Source organism: Arachis ipaensis, chromosome B9 (assembly GCF_059453495.1).
Source record: "Arachis ipaensis isolate K30076 ecotype BB chromosome B9, ASM5945349v1, whole genome shotgun sequence".
Classification (NCBI taxonomy): domain Eukaryota; kingdom Viridiplantae; phylum Streptophyta; class Magnoliopsida; order Fabales; family Fabaceae; genus Arachis; species Arachis ipaensis.
The window spans coordinates 12,461,607-12,481,552 of NC_142444.1; the positions used below are offsets into that span (position 1 = coordinate 12,461,607).

Consider the following 19,946-nt stretch of genomic DNA (forward strand, 5'->3'; position numbering starts at 1 on the left):
TAAGATGGTCTTTGCTTTGGTTGAAAGCGAAAATATCTCGTTGACACTTGGTTCATTTAGGAAGGTACTCTTCGATAATAATGAATTCTATTTTTTTGCAAATCCTTTCATGAATTTCTGGAAGCTGTTCAACCACATCCAATGGTTTATATTCTATAACTATCTGAAATTGTCTTTGGGTTTTTCTACATGAAAGGGAGTTGAACAATTTTGACAAGCTTTGGAGATTTCATCACAATGTGTGCCAGCACAATATGGGCTTGCTTTGGGGCTTCTTTGTTTAGCAAAAGATTGCATGAACCTGGGAGCATTTAAGTGGGGGGTTCTTTATTAGAGGTTTGTTTTATAGAAATTGTTTGGATGCTGTGGCATTCGTTTTTAAGTTCAAATAAAATCTTCAATTTCAACAACTTTTAGTAACCATTGAAGGCATTCGTTTTTAAGTTCAAATAAAATCTTCAATTTCAACAACTTTTAGTAACCATTGAAGTGACTGCAGGAAGCATCTGAGGTTGCAAGAGCAAGTGCTTATTCTGTTAGGAATGTCTCATGTAGGAAAACGCTGCCTTGATTTTCTTGAATAGATAATCAGAGCTTAATTCCTTGCCATCTGTGTATTTCAGGTAGAAAAGGATGAATTCGGGTATATGTTATGTGATATTTTAAAGCAGAACTTTGTTGATACATCTGGCGTGCGGGTTTGACTCTGAAGCTAGAACTGCATTAGCTTTTGTCACGCTTAAAGCCGATGGCGAGCGCGAGTTCTTGTTTTTCCGGAAATCTTTTAGAGGAGAAATTCTACAACTCTATCACGGTACCAAAATACATGAAAACAAAATTACAACACTGCATTATTTTTTCCCTCTAATTGAATTAGAGCAATAATGAATAATTACTTTTCAAAAATAATTATTTCAGGCCACTGTGTATGCCTCAAACAAATCATCAAGTTGCTTCTTGACCAATGCCAACACTACCACCGATGCAACTGTCTCATTTAGAGGAAGAACCTATGCAGTTCCAGCATGATCTGTTTAGCTTGGCTTGGCTTGGCATGGCAAATATACACGGCAAGAGATTTTTTATTCCATAAGATTTGACTACATACTCTTTTAATTAAATATTTGTTTGTGATGAATTATAGTTGATGTATCAACACACTTTGATGTATAGTTGTTACTTAATATTATAGTTAATGTATTAATACACTTTGTTTATGTTTTGAATTATATTAATTTGCTTTTTTATAGTACTATTCTTTTAGTTTGATAATACGATGAATTTGTTTATTTTTTGAAATATTATAAATATTCGAATACAAAATAGATAAAAAAATTGTATTTATTAAATTTATATTTATTTTGTATGAAAACAGGTTTATTTTTGTAATAGAAAAATTAAAAAAAATATTTTACCCTACCGACGGATTTACAGACGGATTTTCTGTTTGTAATCAGAGTGTAGATGATTTTCTAAAGTTCAAATTACAGATGAAAAATCTGTCGGAAAATCCGTCTGTAATTACAGACGGAAAATCTGTCGAAAAATCCGTCTGTAATTACAGACGAAAAATCCGTCGGAAAGTTCGTCGCCTTCGAAAAAATGGATGCAGAATTTACAGAGGAAAAATTCGTCGGTAATTGGTAAAAATCCGTCGGTAAATAATTTCCGACGGGGCTTTTACAGAGGGACAAAATCCGTCGGTAACCAAAAATTCGTCTGTAATAAAGACTAAATCCGTCTGTAAATCTGTCTGTATTAATCAATTTTCTAGTTGTGTATATCCTCAATTCTTTCCATTAATAGTGGATTATCAATCAATTCTTTCAATTTAAAGCATTTATTGAATTATTAAAAATGTACATTTTAGTCATCGTTCAATTGATTGGGTAATATGACCAATCGATTGATTTTTGTGAAAACCATGCTGCCTTACAATTTTCAATCGATTGTTTTCTGATAATAACCTGTAGTCCAATCGATTGAGACCTGAAATTCAATCGATTGTTTTGATAATCCAATCGATTGATTTTTAAAGAAACACGATTTCACAATCCTGGACGAACGTCACGGATCAAATATAATCTTTTAATCAATTGGAATAGCCAAAAAGTTTATTACGATCAATGGAAGATCTAATTCGTTATTGTTTTTGTTTTTTATTATTAATAAACATAATAGATTAATGATAAAAAAATAATTTATAAAATAAAAAATAGTTTTTATGATAAATGAAATATATGGGTTAATTTGTAATTAAAATTAGATAAGGACTATTTATCAGTTATTAAAAAACTTAAAAATCATGTTTTGTTATGAGACCATTTAATGGTCCAAACGTTCGGGGACCATCGAATCCGGTGCCCTAAAACGGTTCAATAACTAATCCGGATCTCACAACCTTGGCCAGTATCTCTGCACCTTTACAAAATAATATTAAAAAAAAAAGAGAAAGTATGGGAACTAATGGTTTTAGTGTACAATGGACTTAAAAAGAAAGGTATTTTAAAAATTAAAAATCATATTTTTAAATTATTTAATAATTATTTAAATTCAGATTTTGAAATTTAAAAAATTAGAATTAGTAGTTAAATTCATTCACACTACATATGGTCCCTACACCTAAATCCTAGCAGAGTTGTCACCCTCCATCTGCTACCTACACCCCACTGTGCGCCTCATAGTCCCCATCTCTCCTCATAGTCGGCGGCAATCATCCGGCGACTAGGTAACCCAAACCTCAGCATCGCCGTCCCCTTCCCGAAGCAGCGCCATCCCCCTTTACCGACGTCCTGCCCTCCCAAAGTGGTGCTGCGCCGCCCCCTCCGCCGTCGGAGCCTCACCGCGAATATAACCCTTTCCTTTCCCTCACGTAACCGTGCTGCCGACGCTGCCGCAAACTTCAACCGATGTCGCCACGGGTTCCCACATACGCTGCCAAAAGCTCAACGACGCCACTATTTGAATTAACATGTGAGCATGGTAGATGTAATGTATGCGTGCTTGAAGACAATATCAAATCAAACACGAGTAAATCTCCAAAATGGTCCCTCAGATTGAGCCTGTGCACCAATGTTACCCCTAACTTTCCAAATGCTCTAATTGCACCCTTCAGATTGAGTTCCGTGCGAAATCATGGTCCTTCCAACCAATTCCGGCGTGACTCAGCAGCCGGAGCACTGAGCTGGCTGCTTATAGTCCACGTAGGCAGCCTTAAACGGTTAGCTGATGTGGAGTATCATCAAAGAATCTCCGAATTCCCTGAATTAGTCCCTGGTACCAATTATAAACCCTAAAGTTGTTATTCCCTCTTCCTGTGTGAATTGGTTCATCGTCCAGCTCAAGCTCTTCTTCCCTCTTCCTCTTAGTCTTCTTCTTCATCCTCTCCCGCCATGAGTGACAGTCACGCTTCTCGAAGGTCGAATCGCTCATCTGCAACCAGAAACTGGAGAGGGAATAGTGTGCGTAGCCGGCATTCAGCAATTCCAGAGTGGTGTGGTTGTGGGTGCAGGTCTGTCCTTCGGTGGTCAGGGACGGAGAGTCATCCTAATAAGCCGTTCTTCGGGTGTCCGAATTATAACGTGAGTGCATTTACTGGCTGAAATTTCTAGTGTTGGTTAGTTGAGGTAGTTGTTTGATAAGGTTAATGCATATTTGCAGACTAGTGGAAAGAATTGGTGTGGGTTATTTGTCTGGGCAGATTCTGTACAGGATGAGGTGCCGCTGAAGTCTGATGAAGAAGATGAGCATGGTGGGATGAAGATGAACATTGCATGGAAGGTGGAAAAACTGGAAGCAGATGTGAGGAATGTAAAGTTAATGGTCCAAGTGCTTGGTTTAGGGGTATTCGTGTTATTTGTATTTGTGTTGATGTTACTGCTGAAGGTTTGATTAGGCTGAAAACTGAAACACAGAACCAGTGTAATCTAGTTTATGAACAATGTAATTGACATTAGATTGTTTTTGATATATTGAATGACTATTTGATTTTGTTTTTGTAAACATAATTAAACACCCAATTATCTTATGGATAAGCAACAATAGCAAAAGCTTACATAAGGCACAATTCATAACTGAATGACAATAACACTAGTTCATATAAAATTCTGCAATAATGCATTGATGACAATAACAAGCAAAAAATTACTGAGCATTGTTTCAGCTAGATTTCAGCAACTTAGTTAGTATTTAAAAGTTGTAGAGGTGTCTATGAATCACCATGAACAAACAAAAAAGACTAAGATAATTGTTTCACAAAATATTGCAAACTTTCAGAATTTCAACCTAAAGCTAGGATCATAATCACTTCTTTCTTGGCGGTTTGAACCCTGGGGTGGGGCACAAACTTGAGGAAGTTGGCCAGCCTTGCTGCAGTTGCCTCACTAGCTCCCTCCATTAGATTGAATGATGCAGAGCCAGTTGCAGTATGTGACCTTCTTCTAAGTGACAGTTTCCCAGGTCTTGTAGGTGTCTTCCTCTTTTGTTCATGCTCCTGCAATGCAGACAATACCTTACATAAGGCCTAGAAAATAAGACAAATAATAAAAACACATTACATGAAGCATTATTAAACACAATACATTTTAGGAGTTTTCAGCTTCAGAGTATGAGGGCTGAGACAAATCAATCTCAGCCTGCTGGACATCCACTTCCACAAGACTGGCAGGAGCAGGGGCAGATGCAGTAGCAGTAGCAGACGCTGTTGCAGTTCCAGAGCCTTTAGCAGTAGCAGAGGCACTTGCAGCTTGAGGTGCATTGGAAGTAGTTGTTGTAGCTGACGCAGAGGCAGTTGCCCAATAGCTGATAGAATCTGCCCTCCAAAGACAGTCTTCAGGAAAGCACCATCAAGTCCAATGAGTGGACGACATCCTACCTTAAATCCATTCTTGCAGCCACTTAAACACACATACATTTTCTCAAATATGACATTACTGTTTGGCTGTGGGATGGTGCAAATTTGGACAGTTGAACCCGGATTGGTCTTCAGCAGTGTCTTCCCATAGTCCCTCACCATTGCATACTGTGCCTTTTCATCACCATATACAAGGTTTCTAGCATCAGATAGTGCCCTTGAGATCGAGTTCCTATTCAATGACAGATCATACTTGGTCTTGAAGAAGGTGTTTGCATCACAATGCCTGAAGTTGGGATACTTTCTGACTTTCTTCACCAGCTTACTAGCAACCCAATTGCGATTGGCTGCTCTGCTCTTATCCTCCCTTGCACAGCTATGATCATCTCTGAAAGTCTTCACTTGCCAGCAAGTATCGTCTCGGTCCTTGGAAGCAAAGATAACCCAACGGCATTCCTTCACCTTGCAAACTGCCCTAAGCCTCTTCCTATCATTTTTATTGAATCGAATATGCCTTCCCTCCTGGATGGTGTACTCCCTAACAGCCTCTTTAAAATCCCACTTCGTATTAAACTTCATTCCAACCTCTAAGTGAAGCTCCCCGAACCTAGCCCCCTCTCTAAAAACTGAAAACACCTCATCAGACTCGGTCTCCTCTTCTAATTCGTCTTCAGAATTGGGTGGAATTTTCATCTCCAATGAATGCCAAGAGTTGGCACCATCAGAATCAGTCCCAGGATTGTATACATCATAATCATCATTCTTATCAGTTCCTACTTTCCCAAAATTCACTTCAACATCAGAATTAATCTCCACATAAGCATCGTCATCAACACAAATCTTCTTCTTCATCTTATTCTTTCCCTTACCCTTATTCTGTGAATCACTCTTATTACTTGTTTTCTTCTTACCCTTTACCTTACGTGAAGGAACAGGGTCCGCAACACATGAATCAGATAAGCTGTCTTCTCTTACTGGTTTATAGGGCTCATCTTCTAAACTATCATCAGAATTAGAGGACTCCTCATCAGAGGACATCAACATCACTGGGATCTTCCTACCCTGCCCCATTTTCTGAGCCTTTGTGCCTCCTATCCCAGTGGCAGACCTCAGGCAATACCTCCTGTGAACTTTTGTTTGATTTGGTTTCAGGGTGTTCTTGGCCTTCTTTTTAAGTTTTTGTTCGATCGGCACCTTAACAGATGCTTTAACCCCTTCCTCCCTAGGTCGACTCACATTAGCAGTAGGATTCTTTTCATCACTTGGCCTAGCAACATTGTGTGGGGCAGCTGCAACATTTTTCTTAGCTTGCGTCCCAAGGTCCCTTACTTGATCATCAATGTATACCATAACCTCCTTCCCTTCTATCAGTTCAGGTGACGAAACCTCATGTTCAATGTAGATATCAACAAGACCCGCATTCTGTGAACCCATCTCACACATCTCTCTTAGGTCTGCATCACTCTGTAACTTCCTCAATCCCTCCCCTATGCTCTTTCCTGGTACAAGCCACCAGACTTCCTTCATTCTGTCATAACCTAGCTCCTTATAATAGTTTCTCAGGTAAAATACATCTAGCCTATCCACCTCAACATCACCAAGGCAGTTTCTGTTGTCCGGATAGTAACCAATCTTTTCATCCACACCCTTTTCAATAGTTTCTCCATGATGAAACATAATGTCCAGTACTTTATCCATCTGCGAGATAAGTAAACAAACAAATTAAACACATGCAACACTAACTTCTGACCATAACTAGAGAACCGTATTATTAAAGGAAACAACCTTTCTTGGATACATAAAAAAAACAGAGCAACCCAAACCCCATGCTAATAACGTAACCACAAAAAACCTAACAACATAGAAATCTAAACAAAACACCAAACGAATATGAACTCTCCTTCAATCAATACACCACGTGAAGAGCCATCAATGAAAACCCAATAAAAAAATTTTAAACTTCAACCACACATTGTATTACTAACCTTGTTGTAGCTGACGATGACGATACCCTCTACTTCAACAACTTCGTACCTATGGCGTCCTTCCTTCTCCTGCCAAAGAACTCAGTCAAGCACTAACCAGAACGTGCCCTAATGTCACAGCATTCTCTGGACGAAAGAGAGAAGAAACGTTTGAAGAGAAGTAGGAGAAAGACTAATGACTGATCAACCCTCTCCCCAAGCAACCTTTCAATTCCCCCTCCAAGGCAAAACGACGTCGTCCTGATTCATTAACACCATCCAGGCAAAACGGCGTCGTTTAAGGCTGCCTACGTGGACCATAAGCAGCCAGCTCAGCGCTCCGGCTGCTGAGTCACGCCGGAATTGGGTGGAAGGACCAGGATTTCGCACGGAGCTCAATCTGAAGGGTGCAATTAGAGCATTTCGAAAGTCAGGGGTAACATCGATGCACGGGCTCAATCTGAAGGACCATTTTGGGAGTTTACTCAATCAAACACTCAATTGCTTACTTTTGATTCTCACTCATGTCTCCTTATCTGTTCAAGATTTTTTTTGTTTCTCCAGTTTTATGGTTACATCAAATCATGAGACTCATGTGTCAAATTATACATTTTTCTTTTTTTAATAAAAATTAAATTGTTGGATGATCATAGTTTTTTTCTTTTGTTTATTCATCTTCTTATTCTATTTTAATGGTCAATTTACGATGGTCTTTTAGTAGGTATGTGGATGGTTATTTTAATTTTTATGTAGATGATTATTTTGATTGGATTGGGTTTAGTTATATATAATTAAAATATGTTAGATGTTCAATTCATTAGGTATGCGGATGATTATTTTTATCCTTAAGTGGATGGTTATTTTTACTAAGGGTGAGTGGCGTGTGGCAAATCAAGCAGCGACAGTGAAATGGGGTGATTATTGATGAATGTGGGGGTGGCCGACGATTGAAAAAAAAGAGAGTATTAGAGTAAAATGCTTTAGTAAATTAGAATTTTCAGATGGTTATTTTTTTGAAATAACTAATTGGATTTTTTAAAAATTTAAAATTTAAAATTTAGAAATTTAAAATTTAAAATTTGATATGAAATAAATGAACGGGAGTTTTTGAATTTAGATAATCTATAAAGTGATTTTTATTATTTATCTCAATTGGACTAAATAATTAGTTCATTGTATTCATGGTAAAGATTCTTCATTAGTTCTATAGTGAAATTCTAAAAAACTCATGTATTTATCCATATGAAAACGTGTACACTAAAATTAGCCACGTCAGCTACTAATATAAAATACATATTAAAATATAAATACACTATAAAAATAAATTAAACCAAATATATATTTAGACACAAATATATTAATAACTGATTTTAGTGGCTGATTTTGATCTACAAATAATACATAAGAGCATTCGTCTGATTCTTTGGTCTGTTTTTGTTTGTCAAATAGAAATAAGGTTGGAAAATTAGGGCAATGGAGATTGAGAACAAGAAGAGGAAGACGAGGAATCACGAGGTTGTGGCTCTCCCTCAAGAACTGATAGAGAAAATTCTGTTACTTTTACCATTGAAATCCCTTGTTCGATTCAGGTGCGTCTCTAAGCAATGGTTCTCTATGATTTCCGATTCTCATTTCACAAAATCGCATTTCGATCTCGCACCTACCACCACCAACGATATGCTTATCTATTTTTCGCCCGTGAATTCCGTGGCTCGTTGTGTGGATGTAGAAGAATCGATTCACCGTGATTATGCGGTTCGCATTCCTGTAACTTATGAACATTATGCCCTTAGGGTTAGGGGTTCTTGCAGGGGCTTCATATTGTTGCTTAATTGCGTTAACGGTACGCATTTTGTTATGTGGAATCCAACAACTGGTTTTCACACAAGAGTTTCATATCCAAGTGGTCTTTTTTTTCTACTTTGGGCTGGTATTGGTTATGACAAATCTAGTGATGATTATTTAGTAGTTGCTGGGTGGCGTGATCGATTTGAAGAAACTTCTAATTTAAGACATCGTTGGGAGTTTTTCTCTGTTAGAAACCATTCATGGAAAGAAATTGAGACAGGGGACTTTCATAGTAACCATCTGATTACCTGCAATTCTGGAGTGTTTTGTAACGGTGCTATTCATTGGTTTGCGGTTCGCACTGTCGGTGATAGTGCTAGGGTAATTGTTGCCTTTGGTTTGGAGGAAAAGAATCTATCGATAATTTCGATGCCCGATTTACAAGGTGGTGGCACCCCGACTTTAAAGCTGTTGGGAGGATACCTTGGGATATGTTACACGGAATGGCAACCTTGGAGGAATGAGCTATGGGTGATGAAAGAATACAAGGTGGAGTCCAGTTGGACTAAGCTCAATATTGATTTTCCTGATGGATTCATCCCCATGTGTTTAACTAGAGGCAGTGAATGTGTCGGCTGGAAAAACATAAAGGAGTTGATGAAATTTAGTGACAAAGGAATGTTGTTAGAGTCTAGACGAACTAGTTGTGACATTCACACAATCAAGCTAATGTTTGCTAGGACCTTGCTCACGCTGCCCGGTCAGTAAAGAATAAACGGCGAAGGCAATCGCTAATTGCAAACAAGAGTAGGGTATGTAAATATGAAATGTTCTCAAAATTTTCTGATTGCTTGTTTCTGTTGATCTTGCATTGTTGATTGAATGGAACGTGTAGAATGCAACATGGGACACAGTTTATTTAATGCATTTTCATTGTTTAGATGGAAAAGTTTTAGTTTATTCACATCATTGCAATTCCAAAGTCAAATTCTTTTAGAAATTAGAATTGATGGTGTTATTGACCATTTCAGTAGGTTCATCTTTATTGCAGATTATGAGGTATTTTGATTGTTGAAAAATGTTAAAAGTTTGTTAAATTCTAAGCAAGATTTTTCATGTTATTTATACTTTGGAGTTTCATATTCTCTTCCAAACTGCTGTCTTGTATGAAATTTATAGCGTTCTATATATATCCTAGAAGATTAAAGAGGAAAATTAGTTGAATAACACTTAGAATGATAAGTTACCCTTCCAAAGCATAAAATTTTATATCAGAAACTGATCAGGTTTATGCGCTTGTATTCCCTTTAGACCCAAAACAACCCTGAGTATAACACTAAGAAGACATAAATGACGTAAGTATCCAATGTAAATATAAGTTTAGCATTCTATACATGTTCAAGCAAGTTAAGAGCACTTTGGTTGTATTTGGTAAGTACAGAGACACTTGTGGTACCTAGGTAGAAAAGTCGTGTATGCATCTCCACATGACCCCTAGTGTACTTTCAGATTCTCAGTAAATTTGGCTGTGTGTCTCTTATCTTTTCTGGAACTTGGAATTACTATTTGGCCGCAAATATTATACCTTGAGGGTGCGGTCCTTTGGGTTTTTAGATATGCTCTTAGAGGATTTTTTTGCTTTCTTCATTGTGGTGTTTGTGTTCCCCCTTTTGGGTAACATTCTGATGAGGTTATAAGTAACAAAAGTATTCAGAACAACATTGAAATGAGGCACATCATTGTAAAAGTAGGTCTCTGATGTAAAAAAGATGCATATACTGATAGTTTAGGATTTGGGGTGTCCTTTTCGAGTTTTTTATTTATCCTCTTTGTGGATGTTTTTGCTTTCTCCTTTGTGGTTTGTGTGTGCTTCCACTTGTGCGTGGGTATTGTTCTAATTAGCTTATAAATAAGAGAAGTATTCAGAATTATTCTAACAAACTTAGATATCAACGGTTCTAACTTAGCTTATAAATAAAAATGATGCGAATGATATAAACAAACTCAACCAGATTGCCATGTGGCGCACAAACTTAGATTACGAGGCTAGTTATTATTTTAGTATTTTGGATTAGAAAAATAGAATTAGCGTAGCCTAGAAATATGAGAGGATGCTGAAATTTAATTTTTAGTTATAGATAATAGTAATTTGTATTAGAGACCTAGGTTTAGCTTAGATTAAAGATATATTTGAATACTTAGGCTGTTAAAATTTAATTTTAAAAGGTTATAGATTTAGGGTAATTAGGATTAGAGACTAAGGTTCCCGGTAGTATAAAAAGTACTAGAAGGTTCAAATTTAACTATAATTATTTTTTTGGTTAATTGAAAATATATTTAGAATAAATCTCTATATCCAAGTCATAACCCTAACAAAGTCCAACCAAGTATTTTAAATTCATGCGCCTATGTTCACTGCCATCGCTTTCTTCTTCTTTCAAATTCGCGCACGCAGGTACCCTGATGCTGTGTCTTCTTCTTTTTTTTTCGTTATCTTTCTCTTTCGTTATCGTTATCACCAACAACACCAACATTTTGCTAACATCTTTATTGGTTCTGATTTTCTCTGGTGCTATTATTAAATAATTTTGGTTCATTTCTTAGTTTATTTGAGGTTCATTTGGATCCAGAAATGAATTTGGTATGTTTTTGTTGATAATTGAGTTTTTTTTACTGTTTGTTCAAATCTGAACTAATTTTAGTTCATTTGTAAATTAACTGTATTCACTTGATGCTGCTGTTAAGTATTGACCAAATTTTTTATTTCTTAAGAAATTTCGGTTCATTTCTTAGTTTAATTTAGGTTCATTTGGTTCAATCTCGCTTGAATTTGTTAAACTTGTTCATGTGTGGTTGTTTAGTTAGTTTTTGTTCAAATCAGAATTAATTTCGGTTCATTTGTGAATTAACTGAGGTTCACTTGATGCTACTGTTAAGTATTGACCAAATTTTTTATTCCTTAAGAAATTTAGGTTCATTTCTTAGTTTAATTTAGGTTCATTTGGTTTTGTTTCGCTTGAATTTGCTTAACTTGTTCATGTGTGGTTGTTTAGTTAGTTTTTGTTCAAATTTAAACTAATTTCGGTTCATTTGTGAATTAATTGAGGTTCATTTGATACTGCTGTTAAGTATTGACCAAATTTTTTATTTCTTAAGAAATTTCGGTTCATTTCTTAGTTTAATTTAGGTTCATTTGGTTTCGTTTCACTTGAATTTCTCCTCCTCATCTTTCTTTTCGTCTTCTTCTTTTCCATCTTTTTTCCTTCATCTTCTCCTTCTTATTTCATTTTCTCAAAATTCTTCTTGATTTACTCTTTTAAGAGGAATAAAACCAAAAAGAATGAACACGAAGAAGAAGGAGGAGGAACACGAAGAAGAAGGAAGAGGAATGCGAAGAAGGAGGAGGAGAAACGCCAAGAAGTAGAAGAAGAAGGAGGAGGATGAGAGAAACGCGGGAACGTTTACGTAGTTGGAGCGTGTATTCACGCTCCACTAATGAAACTGATTTTTGTTGGGTTTGTGCTAACTTGGTCATACTTGGTTGCTAAAAAGACTTAGATATATAGGAGTTCTCTTATAGTTAAGGTTTAGGTTGACCATACGGTTAAATTTAACTAATTTTAAAAGATTATTTGGAGTAGTTATTTAGATTTAAATGACTTTTTGAGTTTATTGGGTATTAAAAAAATTATTTTAAGCTGATTCATTATTGACCATACACTGCCTTTTTTTTTTTTCTAACATGAAAAATCTTATTTGCACGCTTAGATTATATTTTACACTTCCATTCTCTTTCTCCAAATTTGCTATCCTGCTCTTTTCCTAACCAGAATTTCTCTCTAGATTGTCTGAAGTGTTCATCACTCAAACAAGTCAAATAAAAGAGGTTTGGATCTTGATAATCTAATTGGTCAAATTTGATTTATTTGAGTTTTATATGCTTTATTTTTTTTTGAATAATTTTAAAAATAATCAGCTCATTTTCTGAGTTTAATTTATTAAGAATTTATATTATGTTGAGCTTTTATTTGTTATATTTTTTGGTTAGTTTTTGTAATTTTTGTGTTCACTGGTTATTTTTCTGTGTTAGATTTTGCTTAGTTGGGATTTATATTATGTGAAAATTTTATGTATGAGGTTGATGAGAGATATGTACCAAAGGGTAAGATATCTTTTAGAGTAAATGGTCAAATTAGTCTCTGAAAAATCAACCGTTCTCCAAATTGATCTGTAAAAGATTTTTTTAATCAAATTCATCCTTTAAAGATTTTAAATTAGTCATGTTAGTTCTTCCATCACTTTGTTTATTGACAGTGTTAAAATTTGCTAACGTGACACGTTAAGTAATATCCCAACATACACCTAGAAGTCTTAATTGACTATTAACATGATTAGTTTATGAAATTAGATAAAATTAATCCCAAATTAAAGAATTCTAATGTTTCAAGTTCTCCCCACAATTAAGTTTTTATTTGATCTAATTTCATAAACTGTCAATTAAGACAGAGGTGTGTGTTGCTGTGTTGGAGTGTCACATTAACAAATTTTGACATCATCAACAAACAAAGTGATGGAAGGACTAACATGACTAATTTAAAATCTTTAAAAGACGAATTTGATTAAAAAAATCTTTCGAGGACCAATTAAAGAATGAGTGATCTTTTAGTGATTAATTTGACTATTTAATCATATCTTTTAGCACACTTTGAGGAAGTGGAAAAATGCTATAAACATTATGCTAAATACAACAGGTTTGGAAAACAATACCTAAAAATTTGAGATATCATATATTGTTTAGGACCACATAACAAACAAATATGGCCAAGTGACACATTATTGGCAAAACGCAACATAGAATTTAAGCAATAAATAGTGATTATAAGTGGTATCCAAAGAATCTACATCTTAGTACTTGTAAGCAGTCCAACTGCTTGGCATCAGTTCAGAATATACTTTTAGTTGCTCTTTTACCATGACAAAAAATAAATTGCTTTCTTACCATCAACATCAATTTCGTAAAGAAAAAAAAAAATCCTGGACTTTCATCCTCAACAAATATTTGTCCAATACTCTAACATTAATTTGTTCAGAAACATTTTAAACCTCCTTAGTCATATGATTTCTTATATCTTTTTCAGCTAAATTTAATTCATCATGACCTCAGCTGAAGTAACAAATGAATTATATGTTTTGTTTGGTCTACTACCTTGTCTTACATGCTAAGTTTTCTATGTTGCTTAAATATTTCTACTTTATTAGAGTAACATGGATGTGAATGCTTCAAAATAACATTGCTTAAACTTACATTGTATTTTCTTTCCTCCTCTCTATTATTACATGTGTTTTTTTTTTTAAATTTCCTTTCCCTTTTCGTTTGAGTTTTTTCGTTTCAAAACCTGCTATATTTAGCATAATTTTTATAGAATTTTCCTAGATCTTCAAATGTGTTAAAAGACATTTCAACGTTGGCACATACTGGAACGTGAAAAATATAAGTTATAACTAACAAGAAACTGACATTGAAAAAATAAGTCGGTGAATCAATACATAAATTTACAAAATCTAACAAAGGAATTATTACAACATACAGAAACTCAATTTGGTATAAGCCTTCACTAAACTAAACAGAGCTAATTGTTTTCAAATTCAAAAACAAATATCTGAAATCCAAAAAAATCATTTGACTACACTGATCCACTGTTAAGAGGCAAAATTCGAAGATTGATAATGAACGAAGAGGATAACTTTTCTTAAAGAAATTTGGTTTCAAAACGAGTAGGGCAGCAAATTTAGAAGAAGAGAATGAAAGATTGAAAGAATAATCCAAGCGTGCAAAACTGCAACTGCAAAATATGGGGAAATTAGAAATTTCAAAATCAGACATAAAAGATTTGGAAGAGGAAATTTAAGTGTGAGGGTTATCTAAGTGCACAACCAAGTTTTTATTGGTGAAAAAAAAAAAAACAAAGGGCGTGTGGCGAAACAAAACAAAATAAACAATTATAGGTGGCTTGGTTATTAAGCTTGCTCATCCAATAATGAAGATAAAAAAGTAAAGATAAATCATAAAAAAAAAAAAGAGAGAAATTCACAATGTCATGTGTATTTGCAGGAGAGAAGGGGAGGCCTGTCAGTGCACCCCGAACAGCAGATGGCGCCATACAAGACGGGGCTAACGATGAGGACAATTTGGGGGCAGGAGTAGGATCTGGACCGGAGAAAGGAAGGGATAATTCAGGGGATGATGAATACATGGGTACGCAGGAAGAGCAGAAGCAATCTGGGCTCTCGCGGAGGAATTAGGCGCTGTCTTATACGATGTAGAAGAAGATATTATGGGAATTTTACAAGCACAAAATGAAGAAATAGCTGCGAAGAGAAAGTTGGCGAAATAAAAAGAAAAGGCGAGAAGGAGTCGGCCAAAGAATAAAAATAAGGTGAGTAAATATTTGCTTAAATGATGGTGGGCTGTTGAAATATTCGGGGGTTGAGGGGAGACGAAAAATTCAGCATGGTAAAATCTTTGAAGGAAAAGTATAACTTGAACATGTTAGGCTTTCTTGAAACAAAAAGAGAGATGCTTACTAAATATGACGCTGCACGAATTTGGGGACATAGTACTGTTGGTTGGGAGTTTGTGGAGTCTGTAGGAACGGCTGGGGGTCTCTTACTGCTTTCGGATGATGTAATGTTTAATATACAAAATTGTTATAAAGGTGAGCGGTGGTTGTGCGTTGAAGGAATGTTAACAAAGACCAACTTTCTTTGTGCTTTTTGTTTGGTATACGGGGCGCATGGGAGGGAGGAGAAGAGGGAGGTGTGAGAAGAACTGAGTTATATTGCGGGGTTATGTCAGGTGCCGTTCTACTTTTTAGGGGACTTCAATAAAATTTTGCTAGTTGAGGATCGCAAAGGGATGACTAGCTTACCGCCATCAGCGGAAGAGTTTAAGAGGTGGAATGACATGCAGTTGATCGATTTACCTCTTACTGATAGGAAGTACACATGGTTCATGGGTCGATCGTGCAGTCGGATTGATAGGGTCTTGGTCAATATTGAATGGACTGAGAAGTTTCCAGATATTCGACTAAAAGGTGGTCCGCGGGGATTGTCTGATCACTGCTCCTTGATTGTGGAAGGTGCAAGGTTAAGTGGGGGTCCGAGACTGTTCAGAAGTTTGGACTCCTGGTTTACGCATGAGGGTTTTCTGAGGATGGTGAAAAATGAATGGAGAAGATTGGGAGATGCCCAGTTTACATGTAAGCTGAAGGCTTTAACAGTATCACTGCGGCAATGGCACAAGGATAACTTTAGTGACATGGATAAGAGACTGCTGCGGTTTGATGAGGAGATCACAAAGCTGGACAACCTAGTCAGCAATGGGATCTATGATGGTACAACGGAGGCTAGAAGGAAGGCGCTGGTGAGCTTCTATAAAAAATGGTACATCAAGAAAGAAATCCATTGGAAACAGATGTCGCGGTCCCAGCATACTGCCAACATGGATAAGAATACCAGATACTTTCATAACATTGCCTCGGCCAAAAGGAGAAATAATAGGATTGATACTCTGATGATTCATGGACGACTGATGCGAAACCAGGCGAGAATAAAAGGGGCAATCAGGGAGTTCTACAAGGACCTCTACCGACAGGAATATGCTCCAAGGATCGGTGTCAGGGATGGTTTACTGAAACAGATCCCTAGAGAGGAGGCTGAAGCTTTGGAAGTGTTGCCGTCTGAGGAGGAAATCAAGGAGGCAGTGTGGAATTGCGAATCTTCTAAGGCCCCAGGGAGTGATGGGTACAATATGAACTTCATAAAGAAATGCTGGGAGGACATAGGTCAGGAATTCATTGCAGCGGTGCTGGGGTTCTTCCAAAGTGCTAAATTACCAACGGATGTGAATGTCACGTGGGTAACGCTAGCCCCAAAGTTTGAAGGTGCAAAGGAGGTGAAGGACTTTCGGCCGGGGTGTGTGTATAAAGTGATTTCAAAGGTGTTGGTGAGAAGGATGAGATCCGTGATGCCGGGATTGGTAGGTGAGACTCAGACTGCGTTTGTTAAGGGTAGAAAAATTCATGATGGAGCACTCATAGCCTGTGAGACGGTTCATTGGCTGAAAACGCGGAAAAAGACAGTGGCTATTATAAAACTGGATTTTCAAAAAGCTTATGATAGAGTAAGATGGAGTTTTGTAGATATTGTCCTACAGAAGATGGGGTTTGGCCAAAGGTGGAGGAATTGGGTGAAGGAATGTGTTAGCACGGCTACTATGTCAGTCTTGGTAAATGGGTCACCGTCCAAGCCGTTAAAGATAAAGAGGGGGCTAAGACAAGGAGACCCCATTTCTCCACTTCTGTTTGTGCTAGTGGTCGATGTTTTGCATAGGATGTTGGGGGAAGCCGTAAGGAGTGGGCACATTGCCCCGCTGCTGGTCGGGGGTAATCATATTGCATTGTCGCACCTACAATTTACGGATGATACTATTCTGTTTTGCCCACCGGAAACTGAGACGATTATAAATTATAAGAGACTGTTGCGATGTTTTGAACTGATGTCTGGGTTGAGCATCAATTTTGATAAATCGAATTTGATCTCGGTGAACTGTGAGCAAGGATGGATTGATCATGCGTGTGGCTTACTAGGGTGCCAGCAAGCTGTCTTACCTGTTAGATACCTCGGAATTTCTCTAAGAGCAAATCCGCGCCTAGTGAAGACCTGGAAACCAATCATAGATAAGGTGGAACAGAAGCTCAGCTTATGGAAAGCGAAGGTCCTAAATAAAGCAGGAAAGCTTGTCCTCATCAAATCGGTACTGAATAGCCTACCCATTTATTACCTAAGTTTGTACAAGATGCCAAAGGCGGTGGCTGACAAGCTGATTGCATTGCAAAGGAACTTTATGTGGTGCAAGGTGGACGGTAATTCTGGTATACCTTTGGTTAAGTGGGAGTTGGTCCAGGCTCCAAAAAAGGCGGGGGGGGGGGGGTTTGGAGGTTGGGGATGCAGTAATTAGAAACACAGCGTTATTGTTTAAGTGGTGGTGACGGTTTTCAAAGGAGAATTGCCCTCTGTGGAAGAAGATTGTTTGTTCCTGCAACAACTTCAACCCTAATGTAATGGTAGCTAATCAGCCTTTACCGGTAAGAGGAGGACCCTGGAAAGACATTTGTCAGTTGAATATAACAGACCAACGGGTTCGAGAAAAAATGGTTACTGGCTTGGCGATGGAAGTTGGCAATGGAAGAAAAACCCGATTTTGGAAAGATAACTGGGTTCAAGGTGGTCCGCTAAAAGGGAGCTTTCCAAGACTCTTCTCTATTTCTAGCCAACAAGGATCTGTCATTAGGGACTGCGGATTTTGGGATGGACTTGAGTGGATTTAGAATTTTCAATGGAGGAGGGAGTTGTTCCAATGGGAGTTGGAACTTGTCCATCAGCTTCATGTGAGGTTAAGGCCAGTGAAGTTGTTATCAGGAGTGAGGACAATGTTGTGTGAAAATTTGATAATAAAAGGATTTTTTCTACAAAGTCATTTATACAAGTCATACAATCGGAAATGCTGTCGGACAAGATCACGAGCTATAGCTTCACAAATTCACTTTGGAGGGGTTTGGTACCTCCGAGAATTGAGCTCTTTGGATGGTTTGTTCTAGTTGGGAGAGTAAATACTAAGAAGAGGTTGATTAGACTAGGAGTAGCTATTCATAGTGATGATCTTTGTGTACTGTGCAACAAGGAGTCAGAATCGGTTGAGCATTTATTCCTTCGATGTGACATAACATGGAAAGTGTGGTGCACTTGGCTGAGGTCTTTTGGTAGAGCGTGGGTATTTCCGAAAACCATGAAAGAACTGTTTGTGAGTTGGACTGGCATGAACACTAAAAAACAGGAGCGGAAGTCATGGATGATAGCGTTCTTTGCAGTGATTTGGAATATTTGGTTGGAACGTAATACTAGAGTCTTCAATAATAAAAGGGCAGATGTTGAGAGCATTATAACAAGGACGGTGTTGAACTACAAAGAGTAGAATGAATGAGATCATGTTGGTAGTTGATGACAATAAAGAGATGCCAAGAGATTGAGTGTTGTATGCAGTTATTTTATGTTTGTTTATTTTGCTCCACTCTAATGTGTTAACCTTGCTTTGTTTTAAAAAAAAAATATATGTACACTAAAATTAGCTATCAAAATTAATTATCAATATAAAATACACATTCGAATATAATTATACATTAAAAATAAATTAAATTACACATATATTTATACATAAATAAATTAATAATTAATTTTAATATACGAATAATATTTTTTATTCATAATATATGCACATAATAGAGTTTGTCTTTTTTTTTTTTGTTGGTCAAATAGGCATACCGATAAATAGGATGTAAATTAGTATTTATTTGTAGAGTGATTAAAACTAACATTTTAGTTTTGAAATATAAAATTTTAGTCTTTTTAGTATATTGAAAAAGTTGAGATATAATAAACTAAATTTTTTAAAAATAAAAATTAAAATTTTAATAATATTTTTTTAATAATTGAATATTTTTATTTTATTTTTATATTTATCTAAAATCAAATAAAACATATATTTTATATAAAATATAATACAAATACTTAATTTACTATCAGTTTTTTTATCTCTATCTCAATTTCTAATTTTTTAGTCCTAATTTCCTTTCTAAACATAGCCTGAATATGTTCTAAAACCTAAATACCGAAATTGTGTTCTTCTAAATGCAATTATTGAAAAAACATGCAGATGTTCACTCATACATCCAACAAAATACACGTTTACAACATGCATATGTGGCACCACTTGGAACGAACAAATTTTAAAAGTAAATAAATTGAAAAAGGAGAATAAAAGCATGTATTCAATATTCATTAGGAAGACATTATTTGCGCACTTTATCTTTTCTAATTTATTTAATAGAACCCACCAGTCTACTTTTCAATTTTTCATCGGATTAGAACCTTCAAATAATGAATAAAAAATGATAATTCATCTTTCTATAAAAGTAAAATACCCAAAAAATAATAAATTTATTTTTGTCGTAATATTTTATTTATTTTTATAATTTATTAAAAAATATCTTTTTAAAAAATATATCACTACTCTCATAAATTTGAACATGCTTTTATAGTTAAAAAATAATTTAACCATCATAAGAAAAAGAAAGCAATCAATACAACAAATTCTTATTTCAATCTCAAGTCTCGAACACAAAATCCCAAAACTAATTCTTTTGTCGAACTATATATATTTTCAAACCTAACTAAGAACTAAAACTAACCCTCAAACCTAAATCTCTTACTAAACCTCATCCAAA

At 36.0% G+C, this 19,946-nt stretch overlaps 2 protein-coding genes across 2 annotated transcripts; both read left to right on the plus strand.

Moving 5' to 3' along the window:
• The first annotated feature begins 8,258 nt into the window (after positions 1-8,258).
• Positions 8,259-12,285, plus strand: LOC107619742 (F-box/kelch-repeat protein At3g23880-like). The gene is made up of 2 exons (XM_016322031.3): positions 8,259-9,416; positions 11,926-12,285. Exon 1 carries the CDS (start codon positions 8,290-8,292, stop codon positions 9,370-9,372), a length of 1,083 nt encoding a protein of 360 aa, XP_016177517.1. The 5' UTR covers positions 8,259-8,289; the 3' UTR covers positions 9,373-9,416; positions 11,926-12,285.
• A 5,881-nt stretch (positions 12,286-18,166) lies between these two features.
• Positions 18,167-18,637, plus strand: LOC148543766 (uncharacterized). Its single transcript, XM_088498708.1, has one exon. The coding sequence runs from the start codon at positions 18,167-18,169 to the stop codon at positions 18,635-18,637; it is 471 nt and encodes a 156-aa protein (XP_088354834.1).
• Positions 18,638-19,946: the final 1,309 nt, after the last annotated feature.

Bases quoted from the DNA above. Each gene is read 5' to 3' on its own strand.
- LOC107619742 (XM_016322031.3), top strand. From the start codon at position 8,290: ATGGAGATTGAGAACAAGAAGAGGAAGACGAGGAATCACGAGGTTGTG.
- LOC148543766 (XM_088498708.1), top strand. From the start codon at position 18,167: ATGCTGTCGGACAAGATCACGAGCTATAGCTTCACAAATTCACTTTGG.